The sequence below is a fragment of the Amphiprion ocellaris genome, chromosome 10 (genome assembly GCF_022539595.1).
Source record: "Amphiprion ocellaris isolate individual 3 ecotype Okinawa chromosome 10, ASM2253959v1, whole genome shotgun sequence".
NCBI lineage: Eukaryota > Metazoa > Chordata > Actinopteri > Pomacentridae > Amphiprion > Amphiprion ocellaris.
Genome location: NC_072775.1, coordinates 11,567,930 through 11,592,090, shown reverse-complemented (window position 1 = coordinate 11,592,090; position 24,161 = coordinate 11,567,930). Strand labels below are relative to the sequence as shown.

At 42.3% G+C, this 24,161-nt stretch overlaps 1 protein-coding gene across 1 annotated transcript in view; it reads right to left on the bottom strand.

Annotated features, from left to right (window-relative positions):
- Nucleotides 1–6,778: 6,778 nt before the first annotated feature.
- The window catches only part of hs2st1a (heparan sulfate 2-O-sulfotransferase 1a), a 29,859-nt gene continuing 12,476 nt past the window's right edge, over nucleotides 6,779–24,161 (bottom strand). Inside the window, exons 3-8 of the mRNA XM_023270578.3 lie at nucleotides 15,022–15,272; nucleotides 14,819–14,904; nucleotides 14,408–14,546; nucleotides 11,828–11,925; nucleotides 10,418–10,575; nucleotides 6,779–7,667 (exon numbers count right to left, since the gene is read on the bottom strand). Coding sequence (XP_023126346.1) covers nucleotides 7,444–7,667; nucleotides 10,418–10,575; nucleotides 11,828–11,925; nucleotides 14,408–14,546; nucleotides 14,819–14,904; nucleotides 15,022–15,272 — 956 coding nt within the window. The 3' untranslated portion in view covers nucleotides 6,779–7,443. The remainder of the gene's footprint in view (nucleotides 7,668–10,417; nucleotides 10,576–11,827; nucleotides 11,926–14,407; nucleotides 14,547–14,818; nucleotides 14,905–15,021; nucleotides 15,273–24,161) is intronic.

The window sequence follows — 24,161 nt, the reverse complement described above, 5'->3', positions numbered from 1 at the left end:
ATAAAGAAAAAACACTGAATGAGAAGGTGTATCCAAACTTTTGACTGGCGGTGTATGTGTATAATTATTCATGTCATACTTTACCACCATGATTCTCACTTTTTTTAATGTAGAGACAAGTTTATTCCTCATCACCCCACATAAGCCGATATATTTTTGTCAGCTCTTTGTTGCCTCTATTACTTTATTAGTGACATTTTTGGCAAACCAGGGGACAACATGGAAAGAGGGCCTCAGACCACTGTGGTGAGGACTCAGCTTTCATAAATTGTGTACAATTCTACCAGGTTAACCACCAGCACCGAGCTGAGTTATTTTTAAACGATTATTAACAATACTGGAAAAGCAACTGTTCAAAAAGGAGCTGAGTTGATCAGTCTTGGCATAAAATAAATAATAAAGATTAGCACGTCGGCATCAGTGCACCCCTGCTTGTATATTTTTCCAACATCACATTTACTCCACTCAATATTTTCCACTGGTGCATATCAATACCCTGATCCATACCATGTGTGATGACCAGGAATGTGAAAACAGCTTTCTGCTGTCAAACTCTGCACATTCTGAACTTTTTAGTATGTATTTGACTCTATTGTCTTTCAATTGCTGTTACTAAATATTGAAGTTACCAAATAGCTCTCTGTTTTTCATCATGTTATCACATATATTTATGATGGTTTAGACATGATGCGGCAGTTATAGGATATTACGGTTGTTTAGATTCAGCTCTTGGTACTGTTTTAGTCATTTCTTTTGATTGACAAGATGAATATTATTCTGAATTTAGCATTTAGTTTGGTATGTATATAGATGTAGATGTTTAAAATACTTTTTTATCTTTAATCTTATTTTGTCATATGTGCACGTAGATGCTATACTTACGGATACGCTAAGGCCAATATGTTTTGTGCTAAAGAAGACCAGCTGACCCATCAGGTGACATGTCACTGATATAGTTTAATAGTAGTTTAAGAAAACGTTCCTCAAAGCGTCTATACTAATGTGGACTATGGTTTTCTCTGTGAAAACTCTGCACATGCCTCATTCTGCATTTCTGAGTGGAGTTTAGTTCAATTTAACAAGGTAAAAATCACAGTTGTAACTGACAATGTTGAGTTGTTTACAGGACTTTAAACACCAGACGGGAATTTTAAAAACTTATGAAAAGATTTTACACATAGAAAAGGTGAATGTAAGTTGTGCTGAGTGTTGGTGGTGGTTCGTGTCATCCAACAATCAGGGAATACAGGTGTTAAGCAGCACCTTTACAGGCATAAAGATTGAAACTAGACCCCAAACAGCACAGTAGTAGCCACATAATACGTAAATGATCTAGTAAAGATTTAAAGCCAACTCATCAAGTGTTATTAGATGTGTGCTTTCTCTGATTTTTACTGTTACAGCTCCATACAAACAAACACTCCTGAATGTAATATCGCAAAGCAGCCCGTAACTGAAGCTTCAGAGTAAAGTGGGGACACTGTCCATGTTTATCTGGGTCACAGGGTCAACACCAGGAAGCTGTAACTGGAGAGCGATCTGAGATTACTGGGGATGAGTGTAATAGCTGATGCCTGTCCAGGGATTATCAGAGAGAGGGGATGAGTAGCAACACTGGCTCGTATAAACTTTCGCTGGCCTCTGGCGAGTGCTCTCACATAACCATGTTCTTATTTTAGTGCCTCCATTTATGATGTTCAGCTGCAGGATCACAAGAGAAGATGCTGACGGCGAACATTCTAATAGGAGTCATGAGGATATTCACTTCATATGCAGATGATGTTAAAATGATAAACCCTCTCACAGTCAGAGGTTGGAGCAGCAGACCTGGCAGCTCTTTATCTCCCTCTGCAGGACACCATACCTGAAATAAACCAGTTTGGACTCTCATAGCAGCAGCTCCATCTGTCTCCACCTCCAATCTCTGCTCTTGATGATGACATTTGCACTAAACTGAAAAAAACAACTCACACATGCATCTCAAGAGTTTTTTTTAAAAGTCTTTTGTATATTGTTTGTCAATCAAAAGATGAAAACAGACATCACAGCTATGTTATGTTCCATCGGACAAAGCTGCAACACAGGGAGAGCCGTAGAGAAGGCACACAAAAACTGAGCGGTAAACTAAAAGCGTCCGTTCACTGGATGTTTAAATACTGACTGATGGAAAGAGAGAGGGAGAGAGGGAAGGAGGAGAGGGAGAGAGGGAAGGAGAAGAGGGAGAGAGAAGGAGGAGAGGGAAGGAGGAGAGGGAGAGAGGGAAGGAGGAGAGGGAGAGAGGGAAGGAGGAGAGGGAGAGAGGAGAGGGAGAGAGGGAAGGAGGAGAGGGAGAGAGGGAAGGAGGAGAGGGAGAGAGGAGAGGGAGAGAGGGAAGGAGGAGAGGGAGAGAGGAGAGGGAGAGAGGGAAGGAGGAGAGGGAGAGAGGGAAGGAGGAGAGGGAGAGAGGAGAGGGAGAGAGGGAAGGAGGAGAGGGAGAGAGAGAAGGAGGAAAGGGAGAGAGGGAAGGAGGAGAGGGAGAGAGAGAAGGAGGAGAGGGAGAGAGGGAAGGAGAAGAGGGAGAGAGGGAAGGAGGAGAGGGAGAGAGGAGAGGGAGAGAGGGAAGGAGGAGAGGGAGAGAGGGAAGGAGGAGAGGGAGAGAGGAGAGGGAGAGAGGGAAGGAGGAGAGGGAGAGAGAGAAGGAGGAAAGGGAGAGAGGGAAGGAGGAGAGGGAGAGAGAGAAGGAGGAGAGGGAGAGAGGGAAGGAGGAGAGGGAGAGAGAGAAGGAGGAGAGGGAGAGAGGGAAGGAGAAGAGGGAGAGAGGGAAGGAGGAGAGGGAGAGAGGAGAGGGAGAGAGGGAAGGAGGAGAGGGAGAGAGGGAAGGAGGAGAGGGAGAGAGGAGAGGGAGAGAGGGAAGGAGGAGAGGGAGAGAGGGAAGGAGGAGAGGGAGAGAGGAGAGGGAGAGAGGGAAGGAGGAGAGGGAGAGAGAGAAGGAGGAAAGGGAGAGAGGGAAGGAGGAGAGGGAGAGAGAGAAGGAGGAGAGGGAGAGAGGGAAGGAGGAGAGGGAGAGAGAGAAGGAGGAAAGGGAGAGAGGGAAGGAGGAGAGGGAGAGAGAGAAGGAGGAGAGGGAGAGAGGGAAGGAGGAGAGGGAGAGAGAGAAGGAGGAGAGGGAGAGAGGGAAAGGAGGTCAGGTGGGAGCAGAGGAGGGGGCCCTGACCATAAAGGCCTGACTGGCACAGTCTCCTCTGAATAGTTGATGTAGAGATGTGTCTGCTACTAGAACTCTGTGTGGCATTTATCTAAACCTTGACAAGACACACGTGTGAAATGAAAACCATTTCAAGTGACTACCTCATGTAGCTCATTGAGAGTAGGCCAAGAGTGTGTAAAGCAGTAATCAAAGGGTGGCTATTATGAGGAATCTAAAATATAAAACATATTAAGAGTTATTTCACAATTGTTTGTTTGCTACATAATTTCACGTGTTCATTCATAGTTTTGATGTCTTCAGTATGTATCTACAATGTAGAAAGTAGCAAAAATAAAGAAAAAACACTGAATGAGAAGGTGTATCCAAACTTTTGACTGGCGGTGTGTGTGTATAATTATTCATGTCATACTTTACCACCATGATTCTCACTTTTTTTAATGTAGAGACAAGTTTATTCCTCATCACCCCACATAAGCCGATATATTTTTGTCAGCTCTTTGTTGCCTCTATTACTTTATTAGTGACATTTTAGGCAAACCAGGGGACAACATGGAAAGAGGGCCTCAGACCACTGTGGTGAGGACTCAGCTTTCATAAATTGTGTACAATTCTACCAGGTTAACCACCAGCACCGAGCTGAGTTATTTTTAAACGATTATTAACAATACTGGAGAAGCAACTGTTCAAAAAGGAGCTGAGTTGATCAGTCTTGGCATAAAATAAATAATAAAGATTAGCACGTCGGCATCAGTGCATCCCTGCTTGTATATTTTTCCAACATCACATTTACTCCACTCAATATTTTCCACTGGTGCATATCAATACCCTGATCCATACCATGTGTGATGACCAGGAATGTGAAAACAGCTTTCTGCTGTCAAACTCTGCACATTCTGAACTTTTTATAATGTATTTGACTCTATTGTCTTTCAGTTGCTGTTACTAAATATTGAAGTTACCAAATAGCTCTCTGTTTTTCATCATGTTATCACATATATTTATGATGGTTTAGACCTGATGCGGCAGTTATAGGATATTACGGTTGTTTAGATTCAGCTCTTGGTACTGTTTTAGTCATTTCTTTTGATTGACAAGATGAATATTATTCTGAATTTAGCATTTAGTTTGGTATGTATATAGATGTAGATGTTTAAAATACTTTTTTATCTTTAATCTTATTTTGTCATATGTGCACGTAGATGCTATACTTACGGATACGCTAAGGCCAATATGTTTTGTGCTAAAGGAGACCAGCTGACCCATCAGGTGACATGTCACTGATATAGTTTAATAGTAGTTTAAGAAAATGTTCCTCAAAGCGTCTATACTAATGTGGACTATGGTTTTCTCTGTGAAAACTCTGCACATGCCTCATTCTGCATTTCTGAGTGGAGTTTAGTTCAATTTAACAAGGTAAAAATCACAGTTGTAACTGACAATGTTGAGTTGTTTACAGGACTTTAAACACCGGACGGGAATTTTAAAAACTTATGAAAAGATTTTACACATAGAAAAGGTGAATGTAAGTTGTGCTGAGTGTTGGTGGTGGTTCGTGTCATCCAACAATCAGGGAATACAGGTGTTAAGCAGCACCTTTACAGGCATAAAGATTGAAACTAGACCCCAAACAGCACAGTAGCGGCCACATAATACGTAAACGATCTAGTAAAGATTTAAAGCCAACTCATCAAGTGTTATTAGATGTGTGCTTTCTCTGATTTTTACTGTTACAGCTCCATACAAACAAACACTCCTGAATGTAATATCGCAAAGCAGCCCGTAACTGAAGCTTCAGAGTAAAGTGGGGACACTGTCCATGTTTATCTGGGTCACAGGGTCAACACCAGGAAGCTGTAACTGGAGAGCGATCTGAGATTACTGGGGATGAGTGTAATAGCTGATGCCTGTCCAGGGATTATCAGAGAGAGGGGATGAGTAGCAACACTGGCTCGTATAAACTTTCGCTGGCCTCTGGCGAGTGCTCTCACATAACCATGTTCTTATTTTAGTGCCTCCATTTATGATGTTCAGCTGCAGGATCACAAGAGAAGATGCTGACGGCGAACATTCTAATAGGAGTCATGAGGATATTCACTTCATATGCAGATGATGTTAAAATGATAAACCCTCTCACAGTCAGAGGTTGGAGCAGCAGACCTGGCAGCTCTTTATCTCCCTCTGCAGGACACCATACCTGAAATAAACCAGTTTGGACTCTCATAGCAGCAGCTCCATCTGTCTCCACCTCCAATCTCTGCTCTTGATGATGACATTTGCACTAAACTGAAAAAAACAACTCACACATGCATCTCAAGAGTTTTTTTTAAAAGTCTTTTGTATATTGTTTGTCAATCAAAAGATGAAAACAGACATCACAGCTATGTTATGTTCCATCGGACAAAGCTGCAACACAGGGAGAGCCGTAGAGAAGGCACACAAAAACTGAGCGGTAAACTAAAAGCGTCCGTTCACTGGATGTTTAAATACTGACTGATGGAAAGTTCTGTGCAGCTCATCCAGGTGAAGCAGTTTTCTGTCCTCACGACTGCTTCGCCTCCTGGGTGCGACAGAGATGAATTAGTAGATGGGAGCAACGTTTTGTCCTCTGCCTTGTTAGTAATTTATCAAGTGGACACAAAAACTTTACGTGGTCAATAGAAGGCCATTAGAACCGAAGCAGATCCAGTGTTCAAGACAATGAGAAGGCCGATGCCAGTCTCAGATCAGTCGTGTACATGTAACACTGCAACTGGCTAGCTTAGCTTAGCATAAAAAGTGGAGCTTGGCTTTAATATGTTAAAAAAAAAAAAGTCAAGCATATGTTGATACTCGTTCATCCGATCCACTTCAAACTCGGCTAGAGTATTAATAAGGACCCAAGGAAGTGCAGTGTGGAGTTTGAGGTAGATCGGATGAATGATGGGGTCCACATTAGCCCTTTAGCTGCCTGTATTCGGAGGAAAAAACTCACCCCTGTTGCTAGGTGTCAAACATGAGTTCAAATCTTTGAGGTTACACTTTTCCATTTCCAAAACCAGGAGGTGAAAACAAGTTGATTTTACAGGCGGTTAAGTTACAGAAGCAGACAGATAAGGAGTTGTCTTGTTTTCAGGCTTTCTGCTCAGCTGAGCTAAACATTCGCCTGCTGTAGCTTTACATTTACTGCAACAGATTGAAACGAAAGTGGCATCGATCCTCCCACCGAACTGTCAGCAAGACAGCATTAAACATTCTCCCAAACATCTGACTATTCCTTTTAAACAGCAGAGTAAAATATTAGTGGGCAGCCATGTTTAAATGGTCCTGAAGTGAAAGGAAAATGACAAAAAGTAAAAGTGAAATGAAATAGCTGACAGTAATTTACTAAACTGTTAAAATGTCCAGAATAACAACTACTGCATCTACTCTGCCTGGAAATGAAATATACTGAAAAAGTAGTAAATATTTACAGAAGCAGCATCTTCACCTTGGTGTTCTTCAATAATATATCATGTGTAAAAGCTTCTTTCAAAAAGCCTCCAGGCAAAGCCGTACATTTACAAGAGTCACACGTCAAGTACAGTATAAAACATATGCACTTGCCCCAGTAAATAGTCCATAGTCACAGGATTTTTATTTCATAAAAACCTCAAACGTTCCCATTCAAGTCCAATAATACAGCAAGGTAGCCAGTTTCTTACAGTTAAAGTCTCTTCAAGTTAGTAAGTGGTGGTGAGGCATGAGGATGTCGTTTCGCCATGAAAAATGTCTTTACATACGAACGACAACCAGAGTAAAGAGATAAAACACAACCAAACACAACCAAACAGTACAGAGCCAAAGAAAATGTTTTGTTTGGATAGAAGAACAGTGAGAGCCGATCAGGAGTCGAGGTCTGACCGACGGCGGGCGGGTCGTCTTCGGACACGTGCCGGCAGGAGCTGTCAGCTCAGACGACCTTTGGCATGGAAGTGAAGGGGAGTGGAGGAGCTGCTGGGTTGCAGCCCGCTGACGCTGCTGACGAAACACAAGCTCCCCGTCCAGCTGGCTGCCACCGACACGAATAACGACCGTCACCAGTCCGACTGCTGCGTCAGAGTCGGATTGTTTCACATCATGTTCTCAGTCGCACATACAAACGAAGCACACAGTCAGCAGTAGTCCCCGAGTCTCACGTGACTCCTGCCTTCCTTCTCTTTCGTCACGGATTGCACAGCTGAGCGCGTGCGAAGTGTTCTGTCCATCTCCAAAACTCTTCTACAGACGCTGCGGTCGCTTTAGTTTTTGGGGTAGATTTTTTCATAGAAGAAATTCTGTGCCAGCAGGTAGAGTTCACCGTCCTTTTCTCTGACAGCATGTGCCCTGACGAACTGGAACTGCTCCAGTGCAAACTCATAGAACTCGTTCTCCATCTTCCAGATGGCCGACTGCTGCAGCTTGGCGATGGACTCCTTTGTGGGCGGCTTCTTCTCACTGGTCTTCCTTAGGTGGGATTTCTTGCCTGTAATGAAAGAAGAGGATAGAAGCAATAAAATCAATCATTCAGTATATATTCATGAATGTGACCACGTATGTTTAGCATTAATGTAGGCAAAATTTGAATGTTACTTTGCAGTAAGGATTATGGAAAAGGATTTTGTCATTGTGTGTGGGTGTGTGGGTGGGTGTGTGTTACAGGTTTATAATGTCTGTGCTGTTTCTATTGGTGTTGCTGGTCCTCTCACTACTTTTACTGAAAAGCCCAACCAGGGATGGGAGTTGAAAATTAGCTTAATGCTCTACACTCTATATGTAATACATCAGATGTGTTCTATGATAATTGCATGGTCCCTGATCAAATAAATGAATAATAATACTTTTTTCCATCTTTGTGAAAGAGATGGGAGTAGTTTCTGTACACTAAAACCACCAGGCACAAGAACACTGCCATCATCCTAATAGACAGCTGAACCGCCATTCCTCCACACCTGTACAATATACCAATAGATATGTACAGTACGTTTCGCACTATGAACAGCATTCTCTTTTTTTTGCACTGTCATGCAATTATCATTTTGCACTACTGTGTTTATATATTCCTTTCTAGCTTGTAAATATCTGTATATATTGTGCTATATTTATTTTATTACTTTTTCTCCCTGTTCTTCTTTCTATAGTTTCTTTTATTATTATTATTATTATTATTATTATTATTATTATTATTATTATTATTATTATTATTATTATTCTCTTCCATATTCCTAGGGTGACACCAACAGTCGAAACCAAATTCCTTGTATGCTGTGTACGTACTGATTCTGTTTTTTAAAAGCCACTTTTAAAGCTACTCTTTGGAGGCAACTTTATAAACTCCACACATCAAACCTAAACCACTCGCAATATGAGCTTTCAGCAGAAACACATGCTGATCGTAAGGTTTCTTCTTCTCTTCTTGTAATATTCCATTTTAAAAAAATCAATACTATCATTATATTCAATATAGTTACTTTTTAAGACTTAAAGAGCCCATGTGAAGCACATTTACATATTCAGAATTATATTTTTTGGTTGCACTAGAATATGTTAACATACTTTAATGTTCCAAAAATACGTTATTTTTCCTTTACTGTTCATTGCTGCAGCACTTGTTCTCATTTTCTGTCTAAAATGCTCCATTTTAGGTCCATTTTAGGTTCAGTTTCTTTAAAATTTCCTCCCACCTGAAAATCCCAGTCTGCTCTGATTGGTCAGCTGGTTTGATGAAAGCAAAGCATAAATAATGGCAGGCTGTGCTGCTCATCCTTTGTTTGAGGGTGTTGCCAAAATGGGCTAGGACGGCATTATGTAAATGTGTTACATTATGACATAAGGAAGTGATGGAAGAAAGCCTGTACTGTCATTGAGGTGTTTCAGGCAGGTAAGGAGCAGCGGTGTCTGTGGAAGAGAATACTTTCCTTTGGCATGGACTTTTACATGCATAAGAAATATTTAGAACACTCTGAAGGAGTGAAAAAAAAAACCTAAAAATATAATACAGGCCCTTTAAAATCACATCCATGTACAGAATTTGCAAGTCAAATTTAAAAAAATACAGATAAACCTGCTACGAATATGTCACACTTAATGATATTTTTTAAAATTGTAGGTTTTGTTTTTCTGCTCAGATTTAGGTGGGAAAAAAAAATCAATACCAGACTCATATTGGTATGGTAAATAATTAGCTTCAGCCACATGCTTATTTGCCTAGCTTAGGACAAACACTAGAAACAGGGTTTAACAGACTTTGGGCTTTGTAAGTGTGCAGACCTTTTACACAAACAAATAAACTACAAAACATCAAAACATACTAAAAGAATGGGGGAAAAAGGCATTATATGGGCTCTTTAAAGTTATATTCATGCACAAAATCTGCAAGTCAAATATTTTAAGAATAACAGGTAAGTTTGCTGTAAATATGGCACACTTATTTACTTTGCAATTTTTTTGGTTGGGTTAAAAAAAAAATCTTCACCACACTCATGCCTAAATGGTAAATATAGACCTTCAGCCACATATTGATTGGCATAGCTTTGCACACTGGAAGCAAGGTTTAACAGATACACAATGAAAACAAAATCCACCTACCAGCAGCTCCAAGGTCAGTTCAGTAATACGTTATGTCATGTTTGTTTACATTGTACGAAAACCAAAGTGTAAAAATGACAAGTTGTTTTACGGGATAGTATTTGCCAGACTCTCGGCTGGGTGTAGGAACTACTTGGAGTCTAGTCGTCGCTGCGCAGTTGCCAAAAAAAAGGCAAACAGATGGCACTACACATAATTGGTCTATCTGTAATTCTTTAGCTGAGACTGCAGGTCAGCAAAAAACTAACTTATAAAACAAGAGTCAGAATATATAGACAATTTGTTTTATTTATGTAGTGTTTTTTCCAGTTAGGATAAAGACTATATTACTTCAAATTTGTCAAATAAATACTTAATTAACTTGAGTGCTAAAATTGACGGCCATTATGTTGACTCATAGTATCTGATGCTTAAGCTTTCCATCATTCATCCTGGCTGCAGTCATTCTAATCTGTAACTACACGAGTGCACATTGATCACCGTTCAGTTCTCTAAAGGGAAATTGCTGATATGCAACCGCAGCGCACACACAGTTTCTAGCATTGCAGTATGTGTGAGCCATTAGACGGTTTATTATAATCTTGGTGAGAGAAGCTACAACATGCAGGGAAACAGCAAAGCGTTTCCAACAGTTCAGCAGCACTGCACCTGTTTTGTACAGCTCAGTGGCTCCTTTGAAGAATCGTGGCAGCGCGGCCTCCAGCATCATGACAAAGTCTTCCAGCTCCTCCGTTACTCCGACCAGCATGTACTCGTTCACCAGGTTGTATTTGGCCTGCTCCAGAGCCCACTGGCTGCCCACGTTCCTACACAAAGATCATGTTTTTTTCTTATAAATGTGGGTATTTTTTACTTTATTCTGCCGTAAGAGTTGCTGTTCTGGTGGATGGAGAATGCTCACGGTGCTTGAAATAGAGGAGAAGAAGGATGTTTAGATCTGACATGGAGGATGGGAATGAGAGGGATAAGAAAGTGTGATAGAGGAGCAGCAGAGGAGAGCTGAAATGTATAAAGACAGAGACAGGATGAATGATGAGGTGAGATGGGAGAGTCCAGAGAGGCAGGAAGGAAAAAGTAAAGGTGTTGTCATTGTTTAGGAAATTGAATAATATGGGAGGAAGCAGGTTGTTTAAACCTGTAAAGTAACTTTTTGGCAAGGCCTTGTCCAACAGAGCAATCTAGGACCGACGGCAACTTCACCTTTTTGTCTTCGGTATTTATTTAACGTTTCCAAGGGGCTTTCCATTACTTTAATATACTGCTGGTGCACTACAGCCAGCTAAATCCTGGACCTGCAGTCTGTAAAGCACTCGAGGAGGGTCGATGGTTAAAAGATGGAAAGGGAGAGTCAAGGAGAGATTAAGGAGGTTGAGAGGGATGAGTGAGGGCAGAGCGAGATTGGAAAAGATCACGATGCAGAGAGAACAGATCAAGACTGAGAGAGCTATCAGAGAGATTGAGAAGAGAGCAAAAGAAAAGGACTACGGAGCTTAATGTAGTTTGCTACGAAACAAAACTGATACAGCGACCTCCCAAACAATTTAAGCTGCCCGAGCAGAGGAAACAATAAAGTTGGTGGTAGTGTTTGGACAAAAAGAAATAAACAGCAGTGAGTTAGTCTGCCGCTAAATAACTTCCTCCCCTAACTGTGGCGCTAAACCCAGAGCCCACTCATTTAGAATTAACACGTTCAACCTAAATCACGCCACAGAAATAAAACTTTACTTTAAAAATGGGATAACTGCCACTACATTTAGTGCATTCCAGAGAAATAAATGCACCAGAAGGGTGTATGTTAAGTGATCATTGCAATAAAGGAAAATGCCACTAAGTGCAACAGTTTGGTTTACTGATCTGGTTTAACTTTACACATCTAAAGTTGTCAGCAGGATCAATTCACTGTTGCTTTAGTTGGAACATCACTGCGCTTATGCTGTAAACAACCAAATCGCTGGACAAGAGGAAACAAATTTGTACTAGATCACAAGACATATGGTTGATGATTTCTAACTCAGCGTGGTGTGAATGTGTCACAGCGGCAGGTGTTTGAAAACTTACCAACATTCAGAGTAGTGACCACAGAAAAAAGGAATCTGGAGCCACAGTTTCTCCGGTGCGCAGTCTGAGCCGCCAGCTGATACACATTCATCAAATGTCTGAAAGACAAACATGACAGTGATGAAGAAAACATATTAGAGGTTTCAAGTCTGTCTAAAAACAACAGTTATAATCCCTGTATGAACAGTGAAACGGGTCACTGTAATTGCTTCGTAAAATCCAGAGTCCTTGTTTTGTGCAAAAATGTTTTCCAAAGTTGATCTGAAACTGAAGTGTGGCTTTAAAAGTCCGAGTTTAGTCAATAAAGTTGGACATCTTCCAAAGTTTAGTAAGAAATTTCCCTCTTTGTGTTATTGCTCCACTTTAGCTCATCAAGACATACTGTCCAGGGAAACAGAAAGAGGGATTTTTGTTCTAAAAATTCTGTATCTTTGCTCTTGATATTGACTTCTTCAGCCTCATATACTTGAATTTCCCTCAGGATTAATAAAGTATCTATCTAAACTTCCAATTCAATTTTTGCACAGAATGAGGAATGGTGACTGTGTCCCATATTATTTTCTTTTAACGTACATTAAGAGGGGTCTTTTAAAGGCTAGTATGAACATAAACATTGATTACAGTTTGAATGTTCATATGGGACTCTCACTGTTGGTTTAAAATAGCCTCGAAAAACCTAGCCTGAATCTAACTTCCAAAGGTAAACCTAAAAATCAATGCATAGATTCACACAACAGCATTCCCTCTTAATCATCACTCTAGTCCTGGTAGAAGTGTTGGGCGGTGTGTTTATCTGCAGAGACTCTGCTCTCTGTCTGTATATTCATCATATTTTGCTGTGTTTAGGACATTTCTGGGCTGCGTTCTTAATGCAGTGGGTGTGTAGACATGAGCCAATAACAGCACACAGGTGAGGTTGGGACTGTATAAAAAGTCAATGCCAGACTGTAAGAAGAGACAAAAACGTTAGACAGTGCCAAAAAAACCCCTTGGAAATATAGGAGGCGAAACACCAAGCAGAGAAAGCTGGTTCCAAAACTAGAGTGAATCTGGGGGTTGGTTTTCAGCTACTGGTGGGTACTGAAGGACAGGAAGAGCGACAGGGAGCTGGCCTGTTTTCTGTTGGACGGTTAGCTGCTGAAGTATCAGCTGTTCTATTTAAACAATGACGGAGAACTTCTCCAATAACAGATTGTAGTGTATATACAAGAAAAAGACCATCTTCATGAATACACACATCAGTATGCCAACAAAACTAGGAATCTTCAGATGCTTCATCTGGTCAATCTTGCTATATAGATGCGAAACGTGGACAATTTCAAACAATATGCAGAAGAGACTCAAGGCAACAGAAGTGTGGTTCCTATGAATAATTCTAAAGATATCGTGGGTAAAAAGAGTAGCCAATGAAGAGGTGCTTATGAGAGCAAATGCGAAAAGAACAATGCTTGCAGCCATCAAATTGAGAAAAATTTCATTCCTAGGACATGTGATGAGGAGGAATAGTATAGAGAATCTTGCAATAACAGGCAAAATAGAAGGGAAGAAAGCAAAAGGACACCAGAGAATGACATATATTCACAACATCAAAGACCGGACAAACACATCGAATGCCAACACTGTACTACATGCAACATATGACAGAGAAAAGTGGAAAGGCACGGTCATCAACAGGATTACACAAGACACCTAAGAATAAGCAGTGTATATATAAGCAGTTTACGCACACACTTAACTCTGCTCTCAACCAATGCTAGTAACTTTTTTTGAGGTCCATCATTTGAACTGTGAATCTTTTTCTAAAACACAAGCCACATCAGTTACTGAAGCATGCCCTAACTATGAGTGAGTTGATGGTCAGACACTTAATCCTAGAGGTAGTTTTGTAAATTTGAGCATGTATGTTTGTCCATCCATCCATCATCTATACACCGTTTAATCCTCATTAGGGCCGTAGGGGGCTGGAGTGTATCCCAGCTGACTCGGAGTGAAGGCAGGAGACATCCTGGACAGGTCACCAGTTTATCACAGGGCTACACATAGAGACAAACAGGCGCAATCACATTCACACTTACACACCTATGGACAGTTTAGAATCACCCTCAGCATGTTTTTGGACTGTGGGAGGAAGCCGGAGTACCTGCAGAACAAACTCCATGCAGACAGATCCCAGGTCGGGATAGGTACCGGGGATCTTCTAGCTGCAAGGCGACAGTGCTAACCACCAAGCCACTGTGCAGCTCATGCATGTTTGTATATATGCATAATAGTTCTGCATGTTTGCATACACATGCTTGCAGGAACATTCTGCACTCTAGTTTGCAAAGTTACTGGCCTACAAATCTGTAAGTTATTCACTTTAATCAGCTTGTATTCAGGTACAATGGTCTTGAGCTGCTGCCAGGTGCTACACCAGGTTGTGTGTTCTGGCAGCTGCAGTAAAGAGTAGAGGGGATGCATTTCTGGTGGTGCTGAGCCACAAGAGAAAGGCCCAAGTTTGAATTTTGTGTTTTAAAAAAAGCACCAATCCCTGCATAATGCACCTTTAAATAAAAGAATGTGATTATTTGTGGTTTTTACCTTCTTGTCTCCTTGTTTCCTGCGTCTCAAGCCGGGCCTGTAGTCGTCCCCGAAACGCAGAAAGTAATAATAGGAGACCAGCCTTTCAATGGGGTCCCTGATCACATTAATGTAGATGGGCTTCCTCTTCACACCAAACCTGAGGAGAATCACAGTCAGAGAACTCAGCAGGAATTGAATCAAACTAGTTGAAACTGAATTTAAAGTGAGACAAATAAAACTGATTTAAAGTTTAGTAATTCACTTTCTATGCAGTTTTACTTTCCTGTACGCTCATGTAACAACAGTCAACTTGAAAAGTGAAGAGTTTCAAATGACCACAAGGGGGAGTCAACTGATCAAAGCCACAGCAGGGTGAACCAACTTGTCTTTACAGTGCAGCCATCATATGTTAAATGTATATTTCTTTACTTGGTGAAGTCCAGGAAGGAGACGTGCCCGTGGTAGAAAGCCGGCTTCATTTCCCTCCATTCAGTGACATTCTTTACAAACCGCACCTGAAAAAACAAAATGATCGCAATGGCTGAAATGCTCTGCTTCGTACACAAAGGAATATCAAGAAAACATGCATCTGCATTAAAAATGAAAGGGGGAATATGACTAATTGATCAGACCTGGTCTTGTAAGGACATGACTGGGTTGTTCTTGGTGGTGTTGATGTGCAGGACGTGGTAGTGGTTCTTCCCACACAGGTCGTAGGCGATGTTGGTGAAGGAGGTGCTGGCCGTCTTGGGCACGCGGTTGTAGATGATGACCATGTCATCTTCGCTGTTGGACACTGTAGCCGCTGAATCCCGATCCCTCTGGCCGTCCTGTGTATGTCGCTGCTCGATCTCTCGTACCTCGTGTCTGGCAATGGCTCGTTCTGGAGGGATGACAAGAGATTAAAAAGAGGTCAGTTCAGGATGACCAGGCGATGTGTTTGTTTACAAAAAAAAAGTCAGCAGCTGTGTGGGAAAATGAGCAGGAGATGTCCTTCAGTGGGTTACTGATTATACCGACTGACCAGCACCAGCTGTGGCTGCAATCAAACTAAACCAAACCTTCGACCTCCCTGTGCAGCAGAGAAACTGAAAGGTCCAGTAAAAGGTTCAGATTATTAAAGTATTAAGACTGCAGGCAGACAAAAATATGAGAACATTTCAGAAGACTGAGTTTCTGAGCAAAAACAGCACCACTTCCTACAGCCACATCCCTGGAGCTTTGTGTTTTTAATGGTACATGTTTAACATGTCTCATAACTATGATCAAACACTTAATCACTGTACTTGACATACATGGCTGGGATTTAGACTTAACTTTAAATGCGATCCACTTACACCTTAAAATATCATCCGGTCCTTGTCAGAGGCAACACCACTCGGTGCGAGACTAAACTGTAACTTCATTAAAAATGGATTTTCATTTCATTTGAACACAGCCCCTGTCAGAGTGCAGATAGCTAAAACTCTTTTCCTGCTTCACACCAAGGATCAAGAATAATGTCAAACAGGAATATTAGTTAATCATTTTGTGTGCAGCCTATTTCACGCTGCCGGTACCACTTCTCTTGTTCACTAATCAGATTCAATTTTAATATCCGTCCCCTACCTTTACTTTCGGTCTCCTTATTCAACCGTGTTCCCGTTTTAGATCAAATAAATATACTTTCATATGGCCGAGTATGATTTTGTGTGCTGCAGACAGATTGGAGATGGTGTGAAATGATTCATCGGCTATGTTTCCGCTTCTTTGAAGAAAAGCATCACATAAGGGGAGGGGAGAAGGTGAAGAGCAGGAGGTTAAGGGTTGGCAGTTAGACGGTAAAGCTACAGTTATTTGACGGCTAACTGGATGTTTACAGGACATCAATGCACTTTAAATGAGGAGGGTGGAGGTTTTGTGGGGGGCACTGCCACCTAAACACTGCCTGAAGCTGCAGAAAAGCCAGACCTCGGTGCCTCACTGTGAATGGAATTGACACAAAGAAGGCCCGGCCTTTGTCGCCCCCGGGCTTTTCTTTATCTGAATTCGCCTCAGATTGACAGGTGTTGACAAAGCCTCAGAGTGCTCTGCAGGAAGGATGGAGAGAGAAGAGGGGCGGTTGTGTGCGAGGAGGGGAGGCAGCACAACGCTGGAGCACCTAATACCCGTGGGAGCTCTCAGCAGAGCCAGTGGACTCCTAAAAACCCAGCCTAAAGCCGTGCCTGGCAACTGAGACACAGTTACAGCTTGGACCTGCCTGGCCGGGCTTTACAGGCTGGCATCTGGCACCAAAGGCCAATTAAGATGTCATCTGCGCTTCCACCGCCCTCCTCCTTCATCTGTGTGAATGTGAACACACACACACTCTCGCTGCCCCTTCGCTTACACCCTCCTGAGCAGCTGTTAATGTTCCGCTCATCAAAGCCGGATCTGGTTACGGACGGAGCCACGCCACTTCCTCACGCTCGCAACTGCTGCCGTGGACTGATGGCGCGGAGACGTGCCAGGTGGCCATAATGGCTGAAGGCTGTCGGCGCGCAGAACAACTGTAATGGAGACATTCATTCACGAGTCCATCCAAGGCACGCATCGGCCAACAACAACAGCAATAACAGTTGCTATGTTGGAACTTTACCGCCCGGGCTCAAGTGTCGTTTTCGGATTATTTTTTTATGAGCGAGTACAGTGATGTGGACAACAGTGAAAGACAGTGGCAAAAAATAGAGCTTCAGTCCAACCCATGACAATGCAAGTCATAAATACTACGTGCCTTTGGTCTGATACAGAGTACCAGGTGTCTGAAGAACTTTATGGTTTTATAGACCTTGAAAGCACATTTTCTCAGTATGAGTGATGGGGTCCTTCATGAAGACACTATTTTCTACCAAAGTTAGATTGCTCATATTGATATACAAGGTTCATCACCTCAATCTGTGCAGTTCTTCCTGGTCACATTTGTAACAAGCTGCTCTCAATATTTCTTGAAGAACTAGCTGAAGTAGCTGTGCATAACATGAGAATGCCACTCAGATCTTCTTATTTCTGAGGAGCGTCTTAGCACCTCTTAGCTTGTTGTTTTGGTTTTACAATCCTCGACTTAACAGTTTAGGTTCTCTCTCTGTACATTATCTGTCCATCATCAAACTGCAGACAGAGTTAGTGACAAGCTGGTAAATATTGTGGAGCATTTAACAGCTAATGCAGCTAATAATGAGACCAAAACAGAGCTAAAAAGAGACTGGACCAGACTTGCATTCATCAGGTGGACAGAAACACAACTCCACATGAATGTTGATAAGGAATTTTGTCTGCTGTGTGTGAAAATAAGCAACTATTTTATAAGAAATGCAGAAGTGCTGCAGCTCCTCCAATGACCACTTGAGGCTGCCTCCAAATCCGAGGCAATCCCCATAAACCTCCATGTTTAAAATATCCAACTTTACATAAGAAATAAACATGTTTACAGCCTGGTACAAAGGACAGTGTTGGTCACTGTAGCTGAGTTCTTCTGTATTAAGGCTTTTTTTTCACATAATTAAGGGCGTGACTACTGTGAGGAACAGATGGCGGTCGTCATAGGACAGTAGGGCCCAGACACATTTGCATGGCTCGCCTCAGCTCCACTCACGTGCCACCTCTTTGCTCATTTTCAGATTAGCCGGGAGTTAGGCACTGCCAAGACGGTGACAGCCGGGGCCACCGCACTGATATTCAAAACTGCTGTTCAGAAAACCTCACGTCACGGAGGGTTTGTGAGTCATTATATCCGGTCAAATGTGTGCGACATGCAAACACATTAGAGCTCCTTTTAATTTATATGTGTAAAACTCATCATAATGGATATTTCACTAAAATTTCAGGGGCTTTCAAAACAAGATAAATACTAAACAAACAATTTTGCATATTGTACTCTTTCCCCTTTTCTATTTTTGTGCCCAGGATTCCAGCCAGCATCGCAATACATTGGAGGAGAATGAAATTTGTTTTCAGCACTAACAGCTTTGACAAATAGCATTTGAAATATTCAACGGCAAGTCCTTCCAGTGCCCCTGTTTCTCTGCTGACAGACCTCACTGTCAACAGTTTTCTCTCCACCACTTTCCATCGGAAAAAACAGTCCCAGCGCAAACTGTTGACAGCGAGGTCTGTGGATTATCCAGAGACAGTAGGATACAGAGTCTGAACAGAGAGCCTGCTGCTGCTGTGTATTTAAAGTGCATTGGTTGAAATGCTGTGTGCACCATAAACAAATGCTCCAGTCAATGTAAAATCAAATTAACCTACATGGCAAGATACTATTAGAGGTAAGAGAGAAAGAGTGTTTACAGCTGTGCTCTTCTGAACTGCTGAAACCTTCAGGGCCAAACAGTAGAATATAAAGGAGTTCTTGTAAGCTTTCCCTTTGCTTTGCTATGGAATCAACACACTAATGTAAGATTTTGTACAGCTCCAGCTTCCATTCTCTCCATTTAGAAAAAAAATGTTGGGAAGTGAGAAAACACCGGGGGCTACCATGTCCCTAACTACAATGTCCTGAACTATGTGAAGGGGCCCTTGAAACCACTTGTTAAAGGCATGGTGCTTTGTGCCAAATTTCCAACAACCAACTAGGAGGAGAAGCAGGCATGGCGAGGGCTTCTTAGGCTTTGTAGCAGACGCCCTATTCATTGCGAGGCTGAACACACTTGGCACAAACCTCCATATCAGAGGACGCCACACACACACTCACAAACTTAAGCTTAGCGCTCCCCTCTGAGGTCATTTAATTACAGAACAAAGGCCTGAATTACTATGGCCACACAGCAGGCCTCCTTTCATTCCACATTTCTGTCAGTTTCCTCCCCTCAAGCCGTCTCTGTGCATTAAAAGCTAATTATGAACCGTGAAGACAACACAGGTCTTAAACATTGTGACAACTACAAGCCTATTACTCCAAGTTTCATTCAAAGTGAGAGACGGGAGGAAGACAGAGTGCTGGTAGTTGGAGCTATTTACCGAAGCAATTTAACGCTGATTAGACGCAAGCATTTGACATCATCATTCATATTTGCCGCCAGATCTGCAAAATGTGACAGGCCGTCATGTATTATTGCTATCACGTCAGATCTGATGGGATAATAAAAGCGGGGGAGAGGAGATGATCCTCTCTCCAAGCAGCTCATAAATCCATCATTGCTCCGATCCGCCAGTTGGAGCTCTCTCCCTCTCTGAGCTTCCCCTGAGATGCTGAGCCCCTCGAACCGAAGCCTTGAGCTAGGTGGGTAATAGAGATTGGCTATCAGCGGCAGACTGAGGTGTATGGCTTGTAGGGTTCTGCTTGGATGCCGCTGGATTGCAAAATCAATGAAGGATGACAGGGAGGAGATCTAGGTTGCTGCTGTATAAAAATTGAGTTAGTCTGCTGCTGGTGCTGTTTCTCGCCGGTTCCTCCACACAGACTTGGATGCACGCTGCTGTTTTGTGGTAGCAGGTTTCCAGGGGGACAGTTATGTCACCACTGCAGCACTCACGAACATTTGGATAAACCGTGCACTTCCGTATTTCTTATTATTCTAATTCAGCCTTTAGATCCATTTAGCAGAGACGGAGGATTATCAGAGGAAGCAGGAAGAAAGCCAGGCTGAACAAGGAGATTCAGGCCCGACTAAACAGAGCAGAGCCAGCGTTACCAGTGTTATTTAAGTGATGACAAGGAATATGAAACGTGCTGCGAGAGGAATCTGTTGTGCAGCTTCTCAGCACCGCTGGCAGCTACAGAGCAGATAAACGAGAGCATGTTCATTAAGTGATTGTGAAGGTATACTCAAAACGCCTTCAGAGCTTTCAAATAAGCTCAGAATGACAGGCAGGAATGGAGACGTACAAAACCACACAGCCCGTGGCACATAAAAACTTCAGACGCCACAACTTCTATGCTGTATGCAGTGTTTCATCCATTGTCTCAGTGAAAGATACAACACCCAACTACATACTGGCTTTCCGAAATGGGGTAATTGCTAACGCTGAGGCATTTTTCCCCACTCACTTTGACACACAAGTGCGACATTGACGCGCAAAGAAAGGTCTCATTCACGGATCTGCCCTCCACAGTACAGCTGGGGGAGAGAACAGAGGTGGGGGAGGCGAGGGAGGGAGGAAGAGGGAGACAAGGAAGAGCCAGGTCTGAGGAAGATGAAGAATGATGAAAAAATGGCCAGACAGACTGAATACTAGGGGTCCTGGGGTTAAAGTTTCTATTTACCCCCTGGTCTAGGGCTTAATAATGAATTGATTTCAAATCGAAATACAGCACTGAAGTGTGACTTTCAAAAACTAGATCAACAAAATCAAAATCAAATCACAATCTGTCAGAATAGCTACAAGTATGCAGCTATTGTGACCTTCTCTGAATATTAGCAGCTAAAACGACGAAGAAGAAGACTGACCGATGGATTTATGTTTGTCAAATGGCCATAAACACGACAACAAATGAGTGCAAATGCTGCTTTGAATCTGCTGGATGTGCAAAAAAAGGACACGTGTGCAACATGCCAGCCTATCAGTGTTGTGTTCACAGTTTGTTCAGTTGCCACAGGTCGCCAAATGGTAACTGATGCTTCATTTTTAAACTAAATTTCATTCAAGAATATGTACCATGCAACAGAACAAATTAAAAGACTACAGTTCTTAAAAGAAAGTTTTAACACAGAAACCTTTTACAAGACAGAAAAACAAGATTAACTGCTAATGCAAGACAAGACTTATGTAAGATTGACATTCAGGGGGGAAAATTCCTATTAACATTAGACTAGTTGATGACACAACCCTAAGAATCACTGAATGAACGACAAACACCAAAGCAAAGAGACATACAAAAATATATTGTATATTGCTAGAATTAGATTTAAAAGGGATATGATCATTGTTTATTAACTTTCCAACGATGGATTTCCAAAAGTATGTATCAAGAGTACATGGCTTGACTCTGCACCACTGTATACTCTGCTACATGTGCTGCAGACAGTGCTGAGACTACTGTGAACAATGGAGTTGGAGCTACCTGCTGGACAAACTATGCAATGGCTAAAAAGCTACCCTGAACTACCCCAAGCATCTTTTTCCTTATGTTCTGTTTACAAAAAAAAAAAAAAAGTTTTCATACTGGCGCATATTGGACAATATATATGCCGATATATTGGTCAGGCTATATTGTCTACAGGAAGATGATGCTAGTTTCTTTTTGGTCTGTCCTTTAGCTACTACATATACGGCAAGTTAGAACAGATAGACAATATAACATGTCTGTAATATGGATTGCGGGTGTTTAGGAAGATGACTCCATATTTATCAGAGTCCTGAAGAAGAGCCTTGAGTTCTGGATGCCACATCAAAAAAGAAAAAAAAAATGCTCTGACGGGAGTTACATGGTGTGTCATCTCTTCTTGTTTAAGTCCTCCAGATTTATCCTAACATGTGGCATATCTGATAGGAAATGCTGGAAATGATGCTGAATAATGCATCAAAGTCACATTTCAATATAAGTCACAGAAAGGCTGCACCGCTGTTTCAAATGAGCCAGAGAGGTGACGTGGTGAAAATAAAACGTCTGGCTACATTGCAGATCCCAATAAATAAGAAGTTTCACGGTGACGTGATACTTCCTGCCCTGGGACCTGGCACTGCTGCTTTGCGAGGCTCCATAAATACAAGCCAAAGAGTTTTTCATTGTTATGACTTTCACGGTAGTTGTGCTTTTACTAGAAGGGAGGAGCGAGAAAGGTGAGGAAATTACGGGCAGGAGGGGGTTTTGTGCCGTTAAGGTCATGAGCCAGTTTTCTAGCCGTGACGTCTGGAAAGGGCGAGGGAGGATCTCCATCCTCTGGGAAAGATGCTGCTGCTGCTGCCGCTGTTGGCCTCGGAGTTTAATTCAGCACAAACAATCCACATAAAGGTCATGCATCCTGTAAAGCCTGGACATGACATTTTTTTCTCCTCGGCAGAAGCAGCGTTCGGAAAACAAGCGCATCTTTGTGAGAGAATGCCGACAAAGCATTCCTCGGATATAAAGGACGACACAAAACGCACCCTTGTCAGCGCTGACTGACAGCACAGTGCAGACAGTTAAAAGTGGCTGAGTGGTTTGGGGAATGGGTCGTAAGATCGCAAACACGCTATTGAAAGTCATTGAGGAGAAAGATGTGAGGAACAGAAATTTGGAGAGAAACGACCTTTTTCTCATTTGTGACGAAAATGCTAGAAGAGTTCGGCCTTCAGCTGAAGATGTGGTATTTGTCTTTGCACTGAGGAGATGAGCTACAGATGAAAAACAAGCTGTTGGACTAAATTCAATGGCAAACTAAATAAGCTCCAGCCACATGTGGCCCATTTATAACTCCTCGTCTAAATGCAAGCCATGTCTGTACACTAATGATAACAATCCGGTATAGATGGAGATGATAATCATCATGGTTCAACCTGCCACTTTCTCCCCTAATATGTCTTTTGTGCGATCGAAGCCAGTAGTGCCGTCTGACAGGTGAGCCAATAATGTCTGGAAAAACAGAGAGAGTAAAAAGGGGGCCACGTTCTGTCTGCTTCATCAGAAACAGCCAGTCAGATGAGATTATGGAGCAATTTACACAGATGGCAGATCCCATCATTCCCCTGCCTTGTTAAGCAAAGGCGGGTCTGACAGGTTGTGGAGAGGAGGGAGGGTGGAGGCCGATTGATTGGAAGAGATCTCATCTTGGCACAGATTGTCAATGACTAAGCAGTGGGAATTAGCCAACGCTTTTCAGAAGCAGTTGTGCTTCAAAGGAAGGAGAAAATATCTGGGTAACTCTTGTCAGGAGAGGAGCGATTAAATGCACTTGTTAGAGGAAGAGAAACCACAGCAGGAAAGTGTCTGTAGCTGCCGAAGGCTTCAAACACGAACTCATAAACGCTGCAATCAAATCTGCAGATGCGAAGGAGAAGAAACTGGAGAATGCATACAGATTCCCACTAAAATACAACTCTCCTCGTATCTTAATATAACAACAAACATTGTTTGCATAACAGCGCAGATCTGGTTGCAAGCTCCAACCCAGATACCCACTGCTCCCTTTCCCTCCCCGTCTCTCGGCCCTGAAACAGATAATTAATAATGCATATATGGGAGTCCAGGGAAAACTCCACACTCTATTAAACGGAGCAGACGACAGCTATTCATAGGTTTAATGATGAGTGGGAGGGATAGGTGAACACCGCAGAGAATCTGTCCCACACGGAAAGGTGACAACAGCAGAGCATTTTCTGCAACGAAACCAGCTCACAGTTATCGCCTCATCTCTGCAGGCTTGTGTCTTTCATCTGCGACTTCTCTCCATCTCTTCTTTCACCTCATTATCTGTAACATCTGCAGGCCATCTATCTAGAGAGCGTTGTACTCTGCTCTCCATCAGATCGCTGCAACAGACTGATCAGGTCCCGCTCTGCTCTCCACTCACTGACTCCAACACCGAAACTCAGGGTTTTGGTCAATACAAGTCCTGATTCACTGCCAGCTCTCCTTTCTTCTGTTTCCAGATTCACATCTATAAACTTCACCGTGTTGAATTGATTTGGATCTCTGTGTTTAAGGTCACATGAGGATATAAATACACAGCACTTCCTCAGGTGCTGCTGAAACAATCCTCCTCACTTTTCCATGTTTCAAACTCATACTTCTGTCTTTTACAGTTTGAGTAACTCACAAAAATCTCACATACGGTTCATGTATCATCTCGATAACGGAAACTCTGCAATGGAAAACGGATAATTTCACCACTTT